This window comes from Epinephelus lanceolatus, chromosome 14 (assembly GCF_041903045.1).
Source record: "Epinephelus lanceolatus isolate andai-2023 chromosome 14, ASM4190304v1, whole genome shotgun sequence".
Classification (NCBI taxonomy): domain Eukaryota; kingdom Metazoa; phylum Chordata; class Actinopteri; order Perciformes; family Serranidae; genus Epinephelus; species Epinephelus lanceolatus.
Window position 1 is genome coordinate 25,757,568 of NC_135747.1, and position 21,041 is coordinate 25,778,608.

Below are 21,041 nucleotides of genomic sequence, written 5' to 3' on the forward strand. Positions count from 1 at the left end.
GGCACTGGTGCCCTCAGTTTACGTCCACTTAAAGTGCTTGTCTTTGCCACTGGCAGTGTCTCACAAAAGGAGAGGATCCCTACAGAGATAGACCTTTTTGTTCAAGAGTAAGATCCTTTTATTTCACCCAAAACAGCTCCAAAATCACTATCGCTACATCCACCAGACTCCCTTTAAATAAACAGTAATTTTATCATCGTATAACAAACTTCCTTCGAAGTTAACGGAAACAAAATAAAATATACAAAAACGTCTTCATCTTTCCACTCTTCCAACAAACAGCAACTCTGGTTTGGGTGAAGTAAACATTGAATTCCTGTGAAAACATGCTGACTGTATACACACTGTTTTTCCCCACTGCTTCTGATGTGCGACCTTCCTCTCGTTCCTTTCTTATTATTTTCACGTCTAACTGTTGTCAGACACTTAGCATGCTAATCTGAGCCTGTCAGTGGCAAAAACAAGCACTTTTAATGGACCTAAACTGACAATACGAACATGCCCTGAGTGGTTAGACTGCAGCCTGTTTCATGACAGCTGGCTGCAGCCCTCTCGCTCAATACTGGTCCAGTTTCAAAAATCGCTGTTCCCATTACTCAATTAGACACAGAAACATGGGAAAATAGAGTCCAGACAAAAAAATCGTGTCTTCGTCTCCGCCACAGATCTGTTACACTAGTCCTGAGTATTAACAGCAGAGTGGACTGACCTAAAATAAAGTGCCCATGTTCATCATCATGAGGGAGCATGTCACACAGTGCAATGGTGTGGCTCTTTTTTGTGTTTTTGGCAAACAATGGAGGTCTATGGCACAGATGAATAAGCTATATCAGGCACAGGCTAGAAGGATCAATTGTGGTTGGTTTTGGTCTTTTCATGGGATTTGTTGACAATAAGAAAAACTCAGAATATCATTGGGTGCACTCATTATTGTAAAGTCTAATTGCGTGAGAAAGCATGAGTTATTTCATATTGTTTATCGTAGAAAGTTTACAGTACCACTCAAGATCTGCTAAAAGATGACGTTTGCTTTACATTTGATTTACAGTTATTAACAGATGTGCATCTCACTTTCCGGAACATTATGCAGTATTAACTTACTTGTTGCAAGGAATAATACATTTATCAAATAGAAGATCATGTACATTATTCGGATATTTTATCTTGACGGAGAGGTGTGATTTAGTACATTTTAAACAAACTAATAGTTTGGGTTCGATCGCATTTTATCAAATCCAAATCCAGTATCAAATTAATTTGGACTGGATAAAAACGGAACCAGCAACTGAAACCCAATTCTACAAAATAATGGTTCAGCTAAGTTTCAGTACAAAACAAATAATGACCAGTGTTACAGTTCAAGGTGTTTGTTTCCGATAATACAACAAGTTAATACCAAAAACATAATAACTGCAACTTTTTGTAATTTGCTGATAGACACATTTATCTAGGTGTTTGTGCACATTTCGACATCACTAAAATCCATTCAATTGTTGGCTTTAAAATTCATATTGGCTTGTGTACATGTCATACTGTAGAAGATAAAAAGAGATTTTGAGAAAAATATCAGACTCAGGTTGGAATTCTGTGGGACTACGATCAGTAGGGACAGTTTGCTTCAGTGCATCATAAATCTCAAAGCATTCCTCGAACTACAAATCATTTCTTACCTTGAGTTTGTCATACCGGTCACTGAGGGCCGCCACGTGATGGTCCCGGTGTCGGCCAACCAGCTTACACAATGCACAGATCAACTGTTCATCTGTCACACAGTACATGTTGACCTTCTCGTCCTCATGCTCCAGACACATGAGCCCACGCAGATGGGAGTCCAGTAAGGGCTCGATTAGACGGTGGCCCGTGAAAGGCTTCTTGTTAGGGTGGGTGGCCTTGAGACATTCATCGCAGTACGACACCTCACAGGTGACGCAGGTCTTCACTGCGTCCTGCGGAGGGTCCTGCTCACAGAACTGGCACTGCACCCGGTCACCGGGAGAAGTCATGGCTTTGCTGTCGGGGGCGGCTCGCTCACGCCGAGTCTCGTTAGGAGAATTAGGTCCGCTTAGAGAAGCCTTCTGGTAACGGTCAATGATATTCTGTAAGGTAACGTTGCGTTTGAGTCCCTCTAGGCCCCTCTGGTTGAGGGTGATGACATAGCGACAGGTTGGACACTGAAAGGCGCTGATGGACTGAATTGGCTCGCTGGGCGTGCAGTGTGAGACCAGGATGCGATGGGCACAGTTGAAACAAAGGCTGTGAGCACAGGGCAAGAGCAGCGGGTCCTCAAAGAGCTCCAGACAGATTGGGCAGGTCAGTTCCGACTCCAGTGTTTCCATCTTCAGGCGAAACTAAATGAGGTCGTCAGCGAAATCCAGGGAAGCTGATGAGCTATCTGTAAAGATGACACAGACGTGAATTAGAAAAGGGTGAAAGCTGTGAAAACAGTTACAATGTGGGAGGTTGGGAACACTCTTTGAATAGGAGGTAATGGGATGCCTTCAATCTGCAGCTATTATAATGATCAAGGTTATGTTTTGAAGAAAGAACACCAAACATTCTTTGGTTTCAGCTTGTCAGTTGTGAACAGTTCCAACTTTAATTTATCTTTTGTGATAGTAAATTGAATTTTTTTTTTTTCATTTTTCAACTTTTACTGAGATTCTATGGGCCGAACAATTAATCAAAAAAATAATTAACAGATTATATGATAATGAAAATAATCCTTGTTAAGGTTTTGACATGAACTTGAAAAATAAATAAATAAATAAAAAAGACCACACATATTCTGTCTCTTGTTATTATAAGTACTTATGATAATAAGCACAAAATTATTCCAAATCTTGAGTTTTCCACTGCAAACTGAACATGAAAACATGAATATAAATATTGCTGTGTGCAAATATTTGTGAGAGATATCTGATTATGGAAATGAAGCAAACAATAAAACAAGCAAGCACTCCAACAGAAACATGTGTCTGCATGTTACACATATATCAGACGTCTGTATGGTCTATTTGGCTGAACTTACGACTTCAAGAATGCAGCAGCGGCTCATTTTAATTTGGCACAGGAATAGTCTAGCCTATCCCCATGTGTTCCTCTCTATACTGTAGTCCGCAGGCCAGCGGGCCAGCGAGGACTGACAGCTCAGCCAAGCAGAAGTGTATTGGCCTGCTTGCTGATGGCTGGGGCTCCACACTATCACAGACACTAAGCCTTTGTTCCCGGCCAGTCAGACACCCCAGCTGCGAGTGGACACACTGTGCTCACAGCGTCCCTCTCTATGTGAACTCTCTACCTCCACTCATTATGTGTGAAGAAGGCAAAAGCTCATTATCAGGACAGTCGGGCACAAGTAGCCTTTTGAAGTTGTGAGGATACAGCAATTACCTCTGAGCCACAGACCTGGGTTTGTTCTTTCCATTCTATTCAAATCTTCACAGACACGCAGCTATCCCGCTGCACTGTACAAAACAAGAGGCGATTGTTGCACTTGTCTCTTGTGACTGTGATGCATCTGTGGGCCTTTGTTTCTTTGCTATTTTGTTCTTTAAAGACAACGCGGCGAATGCAGGTGTCTAGAAGTTAGGATCAAACACAACCTCTTCACTGTGCAAACCCTTCAGTCTTCAACAAAACATGCTAAACATCAAGCCTTTTGACATAGACATTGTTTGAAAGTTGGTGTTTTATCATTCACTGACATATTCTCTTTAAAAATTCAGACACTGTTTGCAGTCAATAATTAATTCGTGCATTTATAAGGAGCTAAAACTGAACTAATGTCCGCAGAGTAAGCAAACTGTGGCACACGAAACTTCTGAAACACTTGTCCAATACTTTATCAATTTGTTTGACTTGCCTTTACTTGAACACACGAGACAACATCACAGCATTTTTAGCAGTTACTGTACTCGTCAAACAGGTTAAGTTGTTATTTCAACCAGGCTGTCCTCAATACAAAATGAATACAGAGCTTTGTATGGCAAACACAATGCAAAAAGCTAATCCTCTGATGTCATCGCTTGTGATATAAAATATCCTCAAGTTACAAAAAGCCTGTAAGACAACACTGTGGCAAAGAGCCACCATAAACTGCATTACGGCCCCGAGTACATTACGCACTCCTGAAAGCTCTCCCATTCATACACAGTTTACTTTACCCACCGATGGATTTCGCCCCACTTTGCAATGCCGAGACATTTCTGCTGAAGGGAAACTTCTGATCTAAATCATAAAAACATATCTAAGACACCAAATGCACCGGAAATAAACCCCAGCATGCTGTAGAGACGGGCATCCGTACGGCACAAGTCTTCACAGCCCCAGTAATCCTGCAGCAGAGATGTCATTAAGCAAGAGATTGAGCAAGAGGTAGAAAGCACAACAGGAAAAGTTGCCCGACAATTCCAGGAAAGCCAGCTCCACCTACAGCTGGAGCGCTGGCCAGCACTGGAAGAAGAGAGAGAGAGCAGACAACAGCAAGAGTGTGGGAGAGAGAGAGAGAGAAAGAGCGGAGGCACGGGGTTGTGCCGAGCCCCAGCCCATGCCCTCACAGGCAGGTTAGTGTCCTCTCAGCCCTGCCCATTCAGAAATTCAAAGCGTCAGGATCAGTTTCAGGTTTCCTTATGTGACCATCCCCTCCAGCTTCTCACAGCACAATGCTGTGGATTGGAACTTTTCTTGGCTATGCCACCAGGGACTCAAAGAGAAAGGCTGAAGACACAAACACAACTGAGAGGCAGCCTGAGGGGCAGCAGGTATCATCTGTAACGTGGGACAGAGGTCTGCGACTCTCTCAGCGTCCCAAAAGCAAAATGACGTGGATTAAAAGAATTTCTGTGTCTCTGGTGGCTTGTTATATGTATTACGCTTCATGAGTGCCACAATCCAGAAAACCACATAGCTCTTTAGATGTTAAAATAACAGTAAAGTGAAACTACGTCTGCTTTATAAAATCACCGCTCAACTTCCTGACAGCAGCAAATGAAAGTCACTGAGCATCCTCTGTGACAGAAAGGACTACAAATGAAGACAGACACTACAAAACATCATCTGCGACGTACGAGTCGGTCCCAGTTGGCCCCCATGTGGGAATCACCGAGGTACCATCTGCTTACCATGTGCCTGTATTGCCAGACACACCCCCGCTGTGCTCCATTTGAATTCTCCTGTCATTCAAAAGGAGTCCCCAGAGTGGCCATCCTCTCTGAGAGACAGATACACTGTAAATATTAAAGACAAGCTAAAGTTCAGACAAAGCGATGGGTGTGGAGCTACACTGCTCGGGAGATGCACATGGGAATGTGACAGGCATTCCCCAGGTTTCTTCTATAATATGGTCTCCAGCTGGGATGGAATTTAGTTTTGTAAGATCAGCAAGAGGACTTGAGGGGATCCAGATTTAAGAAGTTTGTTATTTAAAAACATAAAACTCCTGGTTTTTCTTCCCCTCCTCTGCTTGCTCATCCTTTACATTTAAACACAGTGTACACACATAACCAGTGTATTAGGATGGCTGCTTCGAGCATACCTCAATACCGATAGACATTTTATTGATATACTGTGGCATATATGACTGTTCTTGCATTCAGAGGCCACAGTCACATTAGTGCAGACGCAGCCTTAAAGACAAGATGGTGCAGAGGATTGAACCCTTAGTGTTTTGCTCTCAGTACTTTTTCTGTTTTTGTTTATTTGTTCAGCTTTTAGCTCTCACTTACTGGTCACATTCATCTTAGTTGTCCTTGCTCTTAGCTGATGTCTATTTCTGTGTAAGTACATAGACAGCAATGACAAAATGCCCTGTATATGTACACACACTTGGCCAGTAAAGGTGATTCTGATTCTTGAAAGTTACATTACGGTGTATATATTATCAAGAATCCCATATGAAAGATAGTCTATAAAAAAACTCACTTACGACCATGTCGCGATGGGATCAATCAAGACGTGGTACAGCAATCAAAGACTTAAAACGAATGTGGTCCAGGGGCTTTCCAACTTCCTACCCCCTACTTCTGGCCTCCTTGCTTGAAGCACACTCATCTTTGAACTTGACCTTTATTTTGATCTCAACTACACATCTATCAAGTTTTCTGACTACAACTTGGACGAATGTGATGCTATCGTGTTGACCAAACCTATCTACAGACAGACAGACATATAAATTGTGCCTTCCATTAGCACTGGGAAGTCAAATTTCCGACTCAGAAAGTCTAAGAAACCTCACCAACCCCCACCTCAAAACCAATATAACTGCTCCACGCATCAACAATAGTTAAAGTTGCAGTAATATACTGTTTATCAGCACTTCTGTCTGACTTGTGTCTCATTTAAACAGTCGTACACACAGTCCTGTTCAACCTCTATGTGAAAATGTTGCTTCTGTGTTTGTACAGTGTGCGCAAAATACAGCAGAATGTAAAGTTATCAACTGGTATTGCTAACAATGGCTAAATTGGCTAGAACTCATATTGCTAACAACATCTTAGTTTTCTGACTTGTACTGGAATGCGGTCAACCCGGAAGTGAACTCATTCAAAGCTCCGACCTCCAACTTCCTTGGTAAATGGAACGTGGCAAAACACCTGGCAAAGTACTCAAAACCACTTCTGTGTTAGCGCCCACTGCAATTGGTGTCACCTGGACCACATTGGTGACCCCAGCTGCAACCTCAGAGGATGAAAGTTGAAGCCAACACATAAGTGCCAAAAGTTGTAGTTCTTTGAACGGCCACTTGAGGCTAGCCCATAGTACCCTGGAAATCCAGAGTTCTCACGAGAGCACAATTTGAATTTGCTCAGCAAGTCACTCTGGCAATCAGTAATGATGCTCAGCTGCACCAATCACATCGGTGTATCTGATATAGGCGGGCCAGAGGCGAGCTAAACAGATGACGAAAGCGTTGCGACAACAAAGTCCGGAATCAGTCAGTAAACATTGCAAGATGGCTACGGATGAACACCAGCTGTTTGAAACGGCTTTGGCCGCTACAATGAACGAGTTAGACTTGACTTTTTCTCTAAAAGAGAAACAGAAGACGGCGCTCGAGTCTCTCCTTTGCAAGAAGGACGTTTTTGCTGTTTTGCCGACCGGATACGGCAAGAGTCTAATCCACCAGTTAGCTCCATTGGTAGCTAAGCGCATACGTCACCTCGTGTATTGTTCTGATTGGTCGTAGTGTTATCCAATTGCATGCAGTGATATTTACAAATGCATGCTTGGTGCCGCCCCTCGAGTTGGGCCATTTTCATTACTCATAGCCAGATCCTAAATCTTTCTAGATTTGGGTCTGGATTTCCAGGCTATACCCATAGACCCCCATTTTAAAATGCCCAAATTTACAGCAGAAATAAACGTTGTTTACAGGCTGGCACAAAAAACGGTGTTGGTCTCTGTAGCTAATTTCCCCTTTCACAACAACTGCAAGGGGGCTGCGTTTTTTATAACTCACAAATTTACATTTTATTGAGGCTTGAAGTTACAAAAAATTGAGGGCGGACCACTTTGAGTCTCAGGCTGTCTTCCGATAGCGTCCTCGGCTTCACAGTCACATCCACCCTTTCATCCAATTACGGTCACTTCTAGCTCCAAATAACCAAGATGGCAACAGGCAAAATGTCTAATTTGGGGATTTAAAACAGGAGTCCACAAACCCATGGGTAACGTCACAGTAGCTACGTCCATTATTTATACAGTCTATGGGTGACACACACAGAACCACAAGGTAAAAACACTACCAGCCAACACCTCATAAACCAATATGATACAGTATGTTCATACTTTAACAGCCATGGTTGCTATGGGCAAATAGTTAGAGGACTAATCTGTGTAAATGTCCTACTTTTGGAATACAAATTGCATTTACATTCAACTGCAGTTTGTCGTAGTATTATGCTAAAAGACGCTTAATGCTCAATAGTGGCACATATGACAGGTGTGAGACATATGCTCCTAACTGTGTGGCGCTTTGTCAAATGATGAACTTGAGCACCGACTTAACATTTGGAGTTTTATTTGATTAGGAAGTAATGGCTCATTTAGAGATGAAACAATTACATCGTCTCAGATAGGAAGACAATTTCCTGCTCAAGCACTTTCTAATCCTTTTGGTTATGGTCTTTTATCACCTTTAATGATGGCTCTGAACCATGTAGCCTATTCAGCGACTGAGCGAGTGTGATTGCTCTTTGTCTTCTTTCCTGGGGCAGACACCTAACATATTTATCTGTAATCCTGTCTTCACAGCGTGGCTGTGACCAATGTGTGGCCTGTTGCTGCTCCCTAAAGCAGCCAACTCAGCAGCGGCCCACTCAAGCCTAATGTGATTTACAGCTGTGGCAGCAGAAGCCAGCTGATTAGACTGACAAATCTACCTGATCTGCAGCTGCACACATTACTGAGATTAGCTGCATGAAGTCTGGCCCTGACCAACATCCATTATCACCGATATTTGTGGAGGGCGAGTTAATTACAAAAACATTTAGGCTACTGTATTTAGAACTCATCTGTCAAACGCTGTCACATGTGCACTCATCTGGCAAACTGATGTTAGCAGACATAAAATTGTTATGAAAGTAAAAGATGACTCAAATCTACTTTCCATTAAGAGGCTCAAGCTGCCTCCACGAGTGAGCAGGGTGTTTTATAATGAAGCCCTAGATGAGGAAATGGCACTAAAAATCTATAATGCACATAATGTTTGGAGCTAATGAGTTTCATACAGACTGAGAAGTTGAAATAGAGGTCTAAAGGTCGGCAGAACAAGTTATTTTTCCCCCTGTCTTTAATTTCTCTGTGTGCTCACTGTCTGTGCTGCTGCACAGGTCATCCTGGTCAGCATCACAAAGTTGCACCAAACCCTCATTTCCTCTCCGCGGCTTGGCAGGTGGCATCGGCGGGAAAACACTGTATCCTTTCCACAACCACAGGAACTTTGGTTGAATGTGACTTTCCAAGTATGCGTCTACAGCCTGCTGCTCACTGAGTCCAAACAGGAGAAATGTCTCACTGAGCGCAGAACTAAGGTGGGAAAGTAGTTCATTAACATCAAGACAACACAAACCAGCTCTTAGCAAAGTTATCCGTCTTACCTCGTGTGTGGAGAGGCGATTTGTAAACGACACACAGCAAGACGGATGTTTTGTTGCAGGGGAAGGCATTCAAAGAGCGACATCATGTGGCTGATTTATAAATTACAGCAAAAAATCTATTATTATCTTTCCTTACAAAGACATTTCTTACAATAAAAATATGCCTAAATTACATGGTGGCACTGTGCAGGTCTAATAATAATAATAATAATAATAATAATGATATTAATGTACTATAACTAAAAAACATTGCTATTTTTTTTCATAAAAATCAAATTAGACTATACCATGTTTATTTTTCTTCTAATTCTACAATCATTATTATTATTATTATTATTATTATTATTATTATTATTATTATTAATATAATACTATACATTTAAAATATTATAAAAATGCTTTTTATTAAGAATAATTTAGTCTAATTGCACTACACTGTGTTCATTTTTTATTTCCAATTCTATCAATTCTGCAAGCAAACTAGTTGCCACAATAATAATAATGATAATAATAATAATAATAATAATAATAATAATAATAATAATAATAATAATAACATAATAATAGTTATTATTTAGAATTATTTATTATATTTATTTATTTTGGATTATTTATAATTTATTTTTATAAATAATTATTCATTATTTATTGTTGTTTTATCATTTACAATCAATCATTCGGCCATCTATTTGTCATATTATGCTTTTTTTGGGTGTTTTTTTTGTTGTTGTTGTTTCTTGGTTTGCACTATCCCCTTTGCTGCTGCAATAATGTGTGACTCATAAAGAATTATCTTATTTTATCATATCATATCTCATCTCATCTCTTCTTGACAACAACAATTATATCAACAGTAGTAACCATTAATATTCACAGATCTTCCCTTCAGTGAATCTTATCTCACCCTGCACTTAAACCAATGCAACTGCTCCGCATAAAGACCTCCACATGAGTTGCCATGGTGACAGCTTGATATCTATTTGTCACACTCGTGATCAAAGGCGGCGCACTCTGGTGGGAAGATGTCTAACATTCCTCCTCACAGGAACAAGATAAGTTACTAATTAATAAGGGAAACCACAGACCCAACAGCAATGCCCCAGTTTTATTCTTCATTAGCTTCGTGTAAAACGACTCCCATGCATGTAGGCCTGTCACAAACTGTGTCCAGATGTATTGCCAGAGCATATGTGCATGTAGCAGGGGGAGAAAAGTCAGTATATTTTATCTTATCAGCGGAGTAAAAGGTATTCTGTAGGTCATGAGGCCACCAGATTATGGATGAAAGGCTGGGTTTATCTCCCTTGGTGCTGCTGAGGATCTCTCTGTTTGAGCAAAGGTAATAAAAAACTTTTGAGATGACTGAGAAAAGGAGAAGGCGTTCCAGAAATAATATTAAAAGGTACACTCAAGTGATCGCTCTTGCAAATTATATTAAGTTCTTTTAGATAGAGCCTGTGCAGACGCATACACTTACAGAAAGTCTACACTGAATAGCTGCTTTGACACTGGAAACCTACTTCAGCTACTCCCACTCTCTTTGACGCTTTTTAATCACAAAATTCCCCTCGGCCTTCTCACTTAGTCTTCTTATCCCTCAAGTATTATCCACAGTTCAAAACATGAAGGAATCTGTGAACACAACAAGGCCAAACAACCTCAGCAGTTGCACAGAGCTCTGCCCGGAGGCTTGGAAACATATGATGACTCAATGTTTTGGTAGCACAACACAGAGGCGCAGTAACATATAATGCAGTCTGAGTTAAGAATGACCTTCTGACTTACCCGCCACATGATTACATCCAAGAGAGGAAAGAGCCACCTTTAAAGTCAGTCACTGTTGATATTTGGGCTCTGCCAAAGCTGATCCAGTGCAGCAGTGTGAACTTTGAGGAGAGTGACTCGTCTCTCCTGCGCTCTGTGAGTTTCTGACCCTCTAACCCTATCCTCTAAGCCCACAGAAACCCAGTAGGAGGATCGAAACTTTCCACCCTTTTCACTCCTCTCACTGAGGACTGTACCTATCCCATGTGCACACAGTGGGCTGCAAATTGTTGCAATGGCCAATCACACAAAAGGGGCAGGACTTCTGCTGGTTTGGTCTATCACTGGAGGCTATCAGTGCATGGAGTGTTGCCATAACTCTCAACAAAGCTTTTTTTGTCATCCTCAGCTAAACATCATCCAAATAGCTGAAGCTGCACACCAGAAAAACAACATTCGGTGCATTAATAAGACACTGTCTCTTGATTTTTGCATAATGGGCATGATGACATGTACAAGTAATATCAACCGTGTTCAGGCAAAATCTGGACTGCCAGAGCTGGAAATGTGTTTCACGCTTAAGGCAAGATTCCATATTCAGCCAAATGAAATGGTGCAGAAGCAAACACAGTAATCAATGATGATTATACTTTCCAGGAAGGACAGTGACACTTTGTGTCTGAGTCCCAGTGCCAGCGCTAACATGGATGAGCAGTACATTAACAGACAATCGAGTGTTTTTCTCACACAGCCATATTCTGCTGGCAGTTGTCACGCTTATTAGCACAGATGGCTATCAAGCACACCACATTTAGTTGGGCACTACATTCATTCAGCGACCTTATTTCTTAAAGCAATCACAACCCTCTTGTTTCTCCATGTGAATACATTCACTGAAATGGAAACACGCAGGAATGTTTTGTGGTTTTGCAACAGTTGACTTAGGAGCTGTTGAAAGTCATCTCACATTGTTGGCGTCTGTTAAGCGTTCTTTGGCTATGTGGAAAAGGTTCCCAACACAAACATGTGCTGACTGACACCCCTGGCATCCAAACAGCGTTGCTAATCACATAAAGTTTGATCAGTCTCTCAGTTCTGGATTTGAGCCCATGTTCACTGTTTAAACGTGAGGTTTGAGGTATTTAGTTAGAGGCTATTACCTCAAACGACCTTGTCAGCGACATCAAGACAGTGTTTTTGATACAGTATCTCAGTGTAAAGCAAATGTTTATGCTATGTGGTAAAACCACATAGCATAAGGCATGGATTGATTTGGATTAGTTGAAACCCAAAGCCCCTGCCAGGACTCCTTGTGTTTCAGGATAGCCTGTAGGGTTCAATAAAGTATTAAAGAAACATGAGAACAATGAAATAAAACTTAGATTTGAAGGTATGTTGAGGCAGATAATGACTTGTAGTAACCTATTAACATCTTGTGAGACCCAATGCAAATGCTAAAGTTGCAGCAGTATGTGCAAAGAAGCCTAAAAAAATCATTAAATTTAGTTGCAAAGAAAATTCATAAGGAAGAAACCGACTTTAGCTGCAGAATCACAACTGATATTTTGTTTTCATTGTGCTCTTTCTTTAAATCCAAGAATAATTTCAACAACCTACAGACAAAAACTTGCACAATACTGCAAAGCATGTTTATTTTAGCACACCAAAAGTTTCCCAAAGCCTCACTTTAAAGTCAGACAGAGACCTTAAGGGGACCTTTAAAGTGTCTCCCATTGAAATACAGATGATCCCTTACCTCGCAGTCTGTTAGTCAGTCAACCAGACAGTCCATAGTCCGGGTGACAGATGAATACAGAAATAAAGCCCAGGAAGAAATTTTTCTAAAAACACCGGCTTTCCTCAGAAGCCTCACTTTAGCTCCTACTCTCTGTCTGGGCTCTGCTGCTTCGTCTGTCTCACCGCTATCTCTGAAATTCTCCTCACACAACCCCTTCTTCTCTAATCCTCTCTAAAGGAAGCCGAAACTGCTCCAAATGGTTCAACCAGGCGCCGACTTCTCAGGCTTTTTCCTTCTTTGTATTATTTTGTTGGCTGGGATCATTAACTTAGTCCCATGAGAACATAAGGAGGTAAATAACCCCCCTCCTTCCTGTGGGAGGCTGTCAATCACAACTGATGATGAGGTGTGGGGGGGGTGGGCGCCTTTAGCAGCCAAGGAGGCACTCCTGATTGGACACCGGGGAACAGAGGTGCCCTGCATGACAAATGGGAGCACTGGGATGGATGGGCCTTGGAGAGATGCTCAGCTGAGGTTGCATGCACATTTATAATAGACTTTTTATGCGGCTCGCTCATTTACATGTCATTCAAAAGAAAATAAAGCTATGGAAAAGGGTGAGTAATCAAAGCTGACATAGGAAATGTCTATTTAACACAGCTGAATTAATGAAAGTGGCATTTATGTTGAACACGACTATCTATCTAAATGTTAGGGTCGACATGAAGAATCACGAGATCTTTAAATGACTCTTCGGTACAGTCTGGACACACACAGTAGGGGGACTGGGAGGAAAGCATAAAGCTTCCGTTGCCATGGCGGTGTGGCGAGAGCAACGATGCATCTTGGCGCCGGAGCCAAATGCCACTCTAATCTTTTCATTGGCAAACCTTCAGCTCTCTCTTCACAGCTTGTTTGTTTCTCAGTCAAGCCTACTGCTGTCTGTCACTCTTCAGTTCCTTCCAACATCCCATGCCAGTCTGAAGTCTGCTGCAGTTTGTAAGGAGGAGAAATGTGTAAAGACACTGTTAGCGGGCAAACAATACCTGAGAGGGGTCACTCTGCTCCCAGTGACCACCACTAAACTCTCAGTCTGGCAAGCAAGGAGAGACAATAGATAAATTGGGCATGACTTCCATTCATTCTGTACCCATTACCCACACACTAATGGATTTGTAAACAGCACAGCACACATCCATTTCCTATGTAAAACACAGACATGGCAATGCTGCATTATTCTCGCATCAGTCCTCAGATGAGCACCAGCTCTCTTGTAATTTACAACAGCAAGAAAATCTACAAGACAGTGTTATTGCCACTGCCCAAGGCCACACACAGCTACGTATCCATAAATTGCCTGTGAAATAATGACTTCGCTACATCCCGCTCTCACACTAAGATTCATTTCAGTGCAATAAAATGCCATAAAACTCATGACATTTACATGGACTGTGGAGTCCCACTGACATTTGAGGCCAGTGCTTTTTAAAGGTGAAAATGGTTTTTGCCACTCCAGGGTCAATCCAAAGTCACGCCCCCTTTCTGAACTGCAATAAACATTAAGTGGAAAAATGTCTGTTTCTGTTTTAACCATTCCAAAAAAGAAAGAGGAATTGTCTGGGCTGCGGTTTAAGCAACTGTTCCCACTTCACCCACTGGAAATTCAACCTGATCCATGATCCAGGCAAACACACACAGTTTCTGTGGCTTTCAGTGCGGAAACTGGACAGCAAAACATTTATTTTTGTGTATTTATGTGCCTCATTATCAATTTAACTTCCACAAATCAAAAGAAATGTGATATGCTGTTTAAAGGCAAACATGTTACATCTGCTTTGTCATAATGTATCAACTTTGACAAAAGACAAATTGACTGTCCCATCTTAACCAATTCATAACACAGACACAATTTAATCCAGTCCAGAGGTCAGGAAGCTGACAATGATAATTATATTGTTTGTTTATGTACTTGTATAAGTGGCAATCAAGATGCAGATGTTCTTGGTGTAATCTTAGTAAAATTATTCCCAGAAAAATATGCTGAAATATGCTGTACATATATTTTCTTATCAATAAGTAACAGCACTGTCAGAATAATTATTCAAAACAAATGAATATTCATCCCCACTAAATAAGGCCATTTGCTGCCTGAGGCAGTTCTCTTGGTGGCGTTTGGCACATCAAGCTGTATTAATTGGACAAAGACCTGAAAAGGGACAAAAAAAAAGCCTTCCTGAAGGAGCAGATAAGAAGTTGGAACAAAATAGGCTGCGAAACCTGACGTTACGTAAACTTTGATGGGTAAAATAGAAACAGGATTTCTCTCAGGGAGGAGACATTTGTACGCTACGTCATCATGTTAGAAGGTTATGCTTCACCTTGGAGCTCAGCAGTGAGCAAGTGCAAACTCAATTTGCACTGAACAAAGAAACACTGGAAGCCTAAGATGTCTACACCTTTTACAGAAAAGAGAACATAAGGTAACACTTTCATGCTGCACAAGAGTCACATTTCATCAGCAGGAGGACAGTGGTCAAAACAACTCCAGCAGGATTGCTCACAAAAGCAAATCACCACAACTTTCCCATTCAATTCAGCACCCAAAACAAAAGGCAGTTCGCTTGACTTACGTGCAATTGTCCAGTGTGATCCTCTAAAATGCAGCAAGAAGATGCAACTCCCTCTAGCAGCCCGGCATGCTGGTTCAGTAGCACATGGATGAGAGACTAAACAAAACATACAGTAGCATCCTGGCTTGTCTCCTTCCACACTCCCTCCCTCAGTTGCTCCCCACCCTGCCCCAGCTCCAGCCGTATGCTCATGCGAGCGTAAAGCATGCCCAGGAAGCGTCACTTCCACTGGGTCATTTCATGGATATTGTCTCCATTAATGCTCGGGTCCATCAACCCCCCCTTTCCACTCTGGGGTTGAGCTCTTGCCCCTGGCTCCCCACCCTCTCAGCAAAAAGACAAAGATGTAGCAAATGGAGAGACAAAAGGGGGGGTTGCATGAACCTTTGGGGAGCACATTTTGATGAGTTTCTGACTACACCACCAGGCCCTGAACAGATGGGATCAGTCTCCAGGGCTCTGCTGCATGGTTGCATTTAATACACAGCTCCATACATCCTCACAATAAATGTTGTGTTGTGCCGCTCGCTAAATGGCACTCATCAGATCACAGACCACATACAAGGCAACACAAAGCCGAATATCTTTATCATGTTATGTTTGCTATTAAGCCCTCAGAAACCACTCTAATTAAAGCATGCGCCTAATTGAGTTAGCACATGCGTTGGCATCAATATTGTCTTTTTGAACGTTGATCTAAGCAGCTATGATTGTTTTCCTAACTAGGACGGTCCAAAACAGCCACTCCTCGCTTTGCCAGTAAACAATAAGATGAAAGCGTAGTCTGTCCTCAGCATGGCAAAGGTTCAAGATTTTAATTGCTTTCATCCCCAAGGCATGCAGCCCATAACTAAGCAACACACAATCAATCCAAACATCAAGCAAATAAATGAACGCCAAGCCAATTAACACTTCCTGCAATTTATCTTTAAACTTTCAGCAGACGTGTTATGTGGTGCAGTTTAAGAGAAAAATCGCACCCTGTTAATTGTTAATGCTATCTATCACACAGGCATGCTGACGTGTATAAAATATCTGCTGTGCACATCACTCCAGCCGATGTCTACATGCATTAAGTGTGGCTTAACATATAGGACTGCCGTGAGCATTGACCTGGAATTGATTCTTTTCCTCTGAGCATGTTGCGATTATATCGGTGCTGCATTTATGGTTTTGCCAACGACAGAATCAATTATCAGCCTCTTCTCTAATATGGTTTAGCAAACAAATAAAAACTAGGATTGAATTTAGTATGAAAGACTTTGATTCAGTGATGAAAGAGGTATTCAGACCCTTTACTGAAGTGAAAGTACTGTGAATACACTCCTCTACAAGTAAAACTCCTGCATTTAAAACCATTTACGTAAGAATTATCAGCAAAATGTACTAAAGGTAAAAAAAACGTAAATGGCTTCTTTCAGAGATTTATTATGTTTTTGGAGTTGCATATGTTGCATCTCACTGTAGATGTTTACGACTGTGCTCATTTTTATAACCTTAAATTCCCGAGACCCCAGCTTTTGTTTGTTGCGCATTTTTAATTTCTCCGAGCTATTTGGTAATGTAGGACCTGATAAACAGGAAGTAGTTTTGGGGGGGGGGAAGATGTCCTCATATGGGGACAATGGGTTGATTTTATAATATAACTGTAACTGTATATAACTGTATTTTGCAAAAACAAAATTACAAAAAATGCAAGAATCGTTTAATGTGTTGTAACTGTATGGATTAGAGGTCACTGTTCAGGTCTAAAACTGTTCAAAACTGGTCATTTCAATGTCTGAACATGGCGGTGCAAAAACAAAATTGCAAACAATGCAACATATCTAAAATCCTTGTGATTTGTTTGTTTTGTAACTCTGTATGAAATTTCCCCTGCTCTGTACTCCAGTCTGTGAATGTCCTTTTTGCCTGTAGGAACAGTCTCTCACACCTAGCTGACCTACGTATGTGAAATGCTGGGATAATACAATAATTTAGTCCCAGTATCCTCAACAAGCAGCATTTTAGCTTGTTACTGTAGTCAAATTTGTATGCCATATCAAACTACAAACGTTACCTAGCCCAAATAAACCAGTTCCAACCATAAAATTTGGTCAGGTTTTGTACTTTGTCCACTTTTGTGTCGGGATCAGCGGCAGTCCGAGCACAAAAGTGTCCACAAACAAGGACAACAGGTCTAAGTTAAGCAGAATTAAATATAAGGTAGAGGAAGCCCAAAATGTAATGTCCTCATATGAGGACGCAGAGTCTCGGGAGGTTACAGTTAGATAATTTAATTTGCAACAATACATTACATTCTGTGAGATCATATGTTTGTAACATCACTGTCTTGCAAGAACCACATATCTCTAAAAAGTCAGCTTTTCATGGTGTCAGAAAAACAGCTCTGTTTGCAGCTTTGTGATGATGCGTTTTCCAGCTGATCCAAGAGGGCTTTTTAAGGATTTATTAAGCTTAAGACATAGCAGAATTTTCTCAACACAAAAATAAACTTCAAGTTTATCACAAAATACCAACACATCTGGGGTTACATGGATGTTACTGGACAAGAAGGTGATGAAAATCTATAATCAAAAGGTAACTGAAGCTGTCAGACAAATGCAGAAGAGCGAAAAGTACTAATGTTGCATGGTATGGAAATACTCAAGTACAAGTGCTTTAGATTTGTACTTAAGTGAGGCACTTAAGCAAATCCATCACTGTTATTATTTCACCTTGAGGTTTTCTAAATGTTGATGTACATTTTGATGGTTCAGGGATGCCATTGGTGAAAAACTACTTAGCTTTGCTTGTTAAGAAACAATGCCTAAAATAGACAGTTCACTTGGAGATATCAGCCATAGATGTCTGTCGTCTCTTGAATATAATGGAACTAGATGGCACTTGGCTCACATCAAAATGATCTACAGCAGTAGAAGAGGAAAAATATGTGTTTTTGATTTTGGGGTGAACTGTCCCTTTAAAGACACATGCTTGGCAATTAACTATTTGTTTCACACCCTAAGTTATAGTACCGCTTTACTACCTCCTTTAACTGAACAAAAATAAAGTTACAATATAAAGATTTTCACAAAACTTTAAGGGAGAAAAAAAAGGCCAAAGGAAACTTTAAAACATTAGCCACCAAGAAAAACAGTTATACTATGTGGTTAAAAGCAAGACAATGAAATACTGCCCTGTCTGGTGTTTTCCCATTGAAATCAAACAGTGAAGGAGCTTTTGGGAAAGTAAGGTCATGTGTTATGTTTAGTCCACACCACAGCCCTGTTGCCTGAAAGCCTTGGCTTTTATTTTTTTCCTGAAAAAATGAATCCCTCTGAAAGGGTGCGGTGAACGCCTGCTACATTCTTTGCTGCTTGGAGAAGTCTGTAATTGCTTCCAGCTTCTGAGGAATCTACTGGAGAAAACTAGTGACACGTCTTTATCAAGAATCTACCTTCATCAACAACACTGGACTTATCTTATCAGAGACAGTGCAAGTGAAGCACTCGATCATTCTCCCATCTACCATCTACAAACCTAAACCCCAAACCCCAATATCCCAAATATATAGTCTTTTTTTTTTTTACAGGTAGCACTAGCGTTTAAAGGGACAGTGTGTAAGATTTAGGGGGATTAAGTGGCATCTAGTGGTGAGGATTCCTTACAACTGAAACTTCCCCCAGTGAGAATTACGAAAGTGTTCATTGTTCAGGAGGTTTTTACTGGGAGCTAAATTATCTTCCTCTCCAAAACAAACAGACCAAGTGATTACAACTAGTAAAAACTCAAAATAAAACAGTTTCATGTTACAAATCAGTGTCACTCCTGTATTGTTGGATACGTCACAGCTGGGCCACTAGCCCAGCACCTGCTAATATGTGTTCACCTATTTTATCTGATAACTAAGTCACAGCGACGCAGACCTCCTGCCTATTTTTGTAAGCTGAAACCATGTCTGTCAGATAAGCATACAATAAATTGTGGGGACAATAAAGCCTCCACAAAAATAGCATTTCAAGTCTTGTGTGTAATTTATCCTGGCTTCATATGAGTAGAGGAAATCTCTGCTTAATGCAAGGCTAATTTATACAATGTAAAATGCCATAGTCTTGTGCTAATAACGTTAGCATGTTGTATTTGTTTGGAAATGTGCTTAGTATAAAGGCCCATTTATGCTCCCTTTATGCACGAAAATGTATACATCCGTTTCAAACGATGTTGCCGTCACTGCCCACATACTTCCATGCGTCCTTTACGTTGGTATGGATGTTAACCAATATATCCACCAGAGGGCGGCCCAGAGTCAAAAGTTTATGACAACAACAAACTCAAAAACAAACATGGCGTCTCTGGAGGAGAAATTGATAATGTACCTCTTGCATAAAAGACAAAGTCTCTAGTACTGCCAATGGGAGAAATTGACGACGAGCATCATTTCTAGTACTTTAGGATGTCCCCTGGGGCATTCAATAACCGCCATTGTTATTTCTTCTTCGTGTCTCACTAGAGCTACATATCGGGTAGTGACAGCAACACTGCCCCCACGGTTTCCGGTGGTACTGCGCCGTTTGGCCTGTATCCGTAAGCTTTATGGAAACGTGCAGAAATACGGACGAAATGAACACGGAGCACGGACAGAAGGCTCCGTCCGTATCCGTATTTAACGTTGAGCATAAATGGACCTTAAGATAGTTGTTTTGTCGGTGAACCTTGTCAGTTGTAATGGAGCCAAATTTTGTAACGTTACCTTTGTTAAATGTTGCTGTTGTCCCTGGCTTCATATGAGTAGAGGAAAAGTCTGCTAGCCACTAGGCTAATTAATACAATGTAAAATGCCGTAGGCTTGTGCTAAAAACATCAGCATGTTCTATTTGTGGGGAAAATGTGTCCAGACAAAGACAAGTGCTTTGTCTGTGAATGCTGCGAGTTATAGTGAAGCCGATTTGTGTACAAGCCATGTTTAATGTGTGTTTAATGTGTGTTTTGGGTGTGTTTTGAATGAACTAAATTTTACAGCACTTCACAGAAACCCCACCGCCAACTAGTGTTTTGGAGGTGTAACTGCAGAGTGACACAGACACACCACCGCACAAGTATAAATGCTCACAGCTGCGTAGGCTACATGCATAGGCTACGGCGTAGCCTCTGCATAGAGCTGATGCACGGGTATAAATCCTGCTTAAGTTGAGACGTTCAGAAGAATTTTACCAGAAGCTGAATTATTTGCAGAGGTCTGTTCCTCTCTGAAACAAACAGTCTTGTTAATTTAAACTAAAAACACTGACAAAATACAAAACTGTGTTTTCCAATGCTCTTGTTGCAAGATGAGAAAACATGAATGGCCCTTTCTAGAGCCAATGACTGATTTGTGTGTTCTAGGCAGCAGTGCAACATGGTGGACACCATAGACGATGACCCATTCCCTACATAGATATACGGCTCATTTTAAGGTACAAAAACACAACAATTCTTATTTTCAGGTGATTATGCACTAAAGAAAACATACTTATTATTCCATTTCTTCCAACATATGGCCATAAATCCTACACACTATGCCTTTAAAAACACTGCTAATCTTATATAGGACATATAAAGCTTTACTTTAACAACTGTGCTGTCATCCTGCAGTCAGAGGGACTGAGTCACTACACAATACACTCCTACACCAAGAAATGCTGAAGGAGGTTTGAACATCTGCTGTGCTGTGCCGTGTTCATGTGTCCAATGAGACAGTCAGAGCCAAAGGCAGAAGCCCAGCTGTTCGGATTTGGGTCAGCTGCATCCGGGCCAAGAGATGCTTTCAAAACACTATCTGCACAGGAGAAGACA

General features: G+C 41.1%; 1 protein-coding gene across 7 annotated transcripts in view; it reads right to left on the reverse strand.

Annotated features, from left to right (window-relative positions):
• The window catches only part of mid1 (midline 1), a 39,567-nt gene that overhangs the window by 16,768 nt on the left and 1,758 nt on the right, over window positions 1-21,041 (reverse strand). Inside the window, exons 1-2 of one of the 7 annotated variants that reach the window (XM_033617135.2) lie at window positions 15,228-15,346; window positions 1,671-2,392 (exon numbers count right to left, since the gene is read on the reverse strand). In XM_033617135.2, the coding sequence (XP_033473026.1) occupies window positions 1,671-2,336 (666 nt within the window). In that variant the 5' untranslated portion in view covers window positions 2,337-2,392; window positions 15,228-15,346. Of the gene's footprint in view, window positions 1-1,670; window positions 2,393-4,167; window positions 4,344-10,880; window positions 11,101-12,615; window positions 12,775-15,227; window positions 15,347-21,041 lie in introns of those variants that run through there. The other 6 variants (XM_033617136.2, XM_033617140.2, XM_033617134.2 and 3 more) reach the window with 6 other exon arrangements.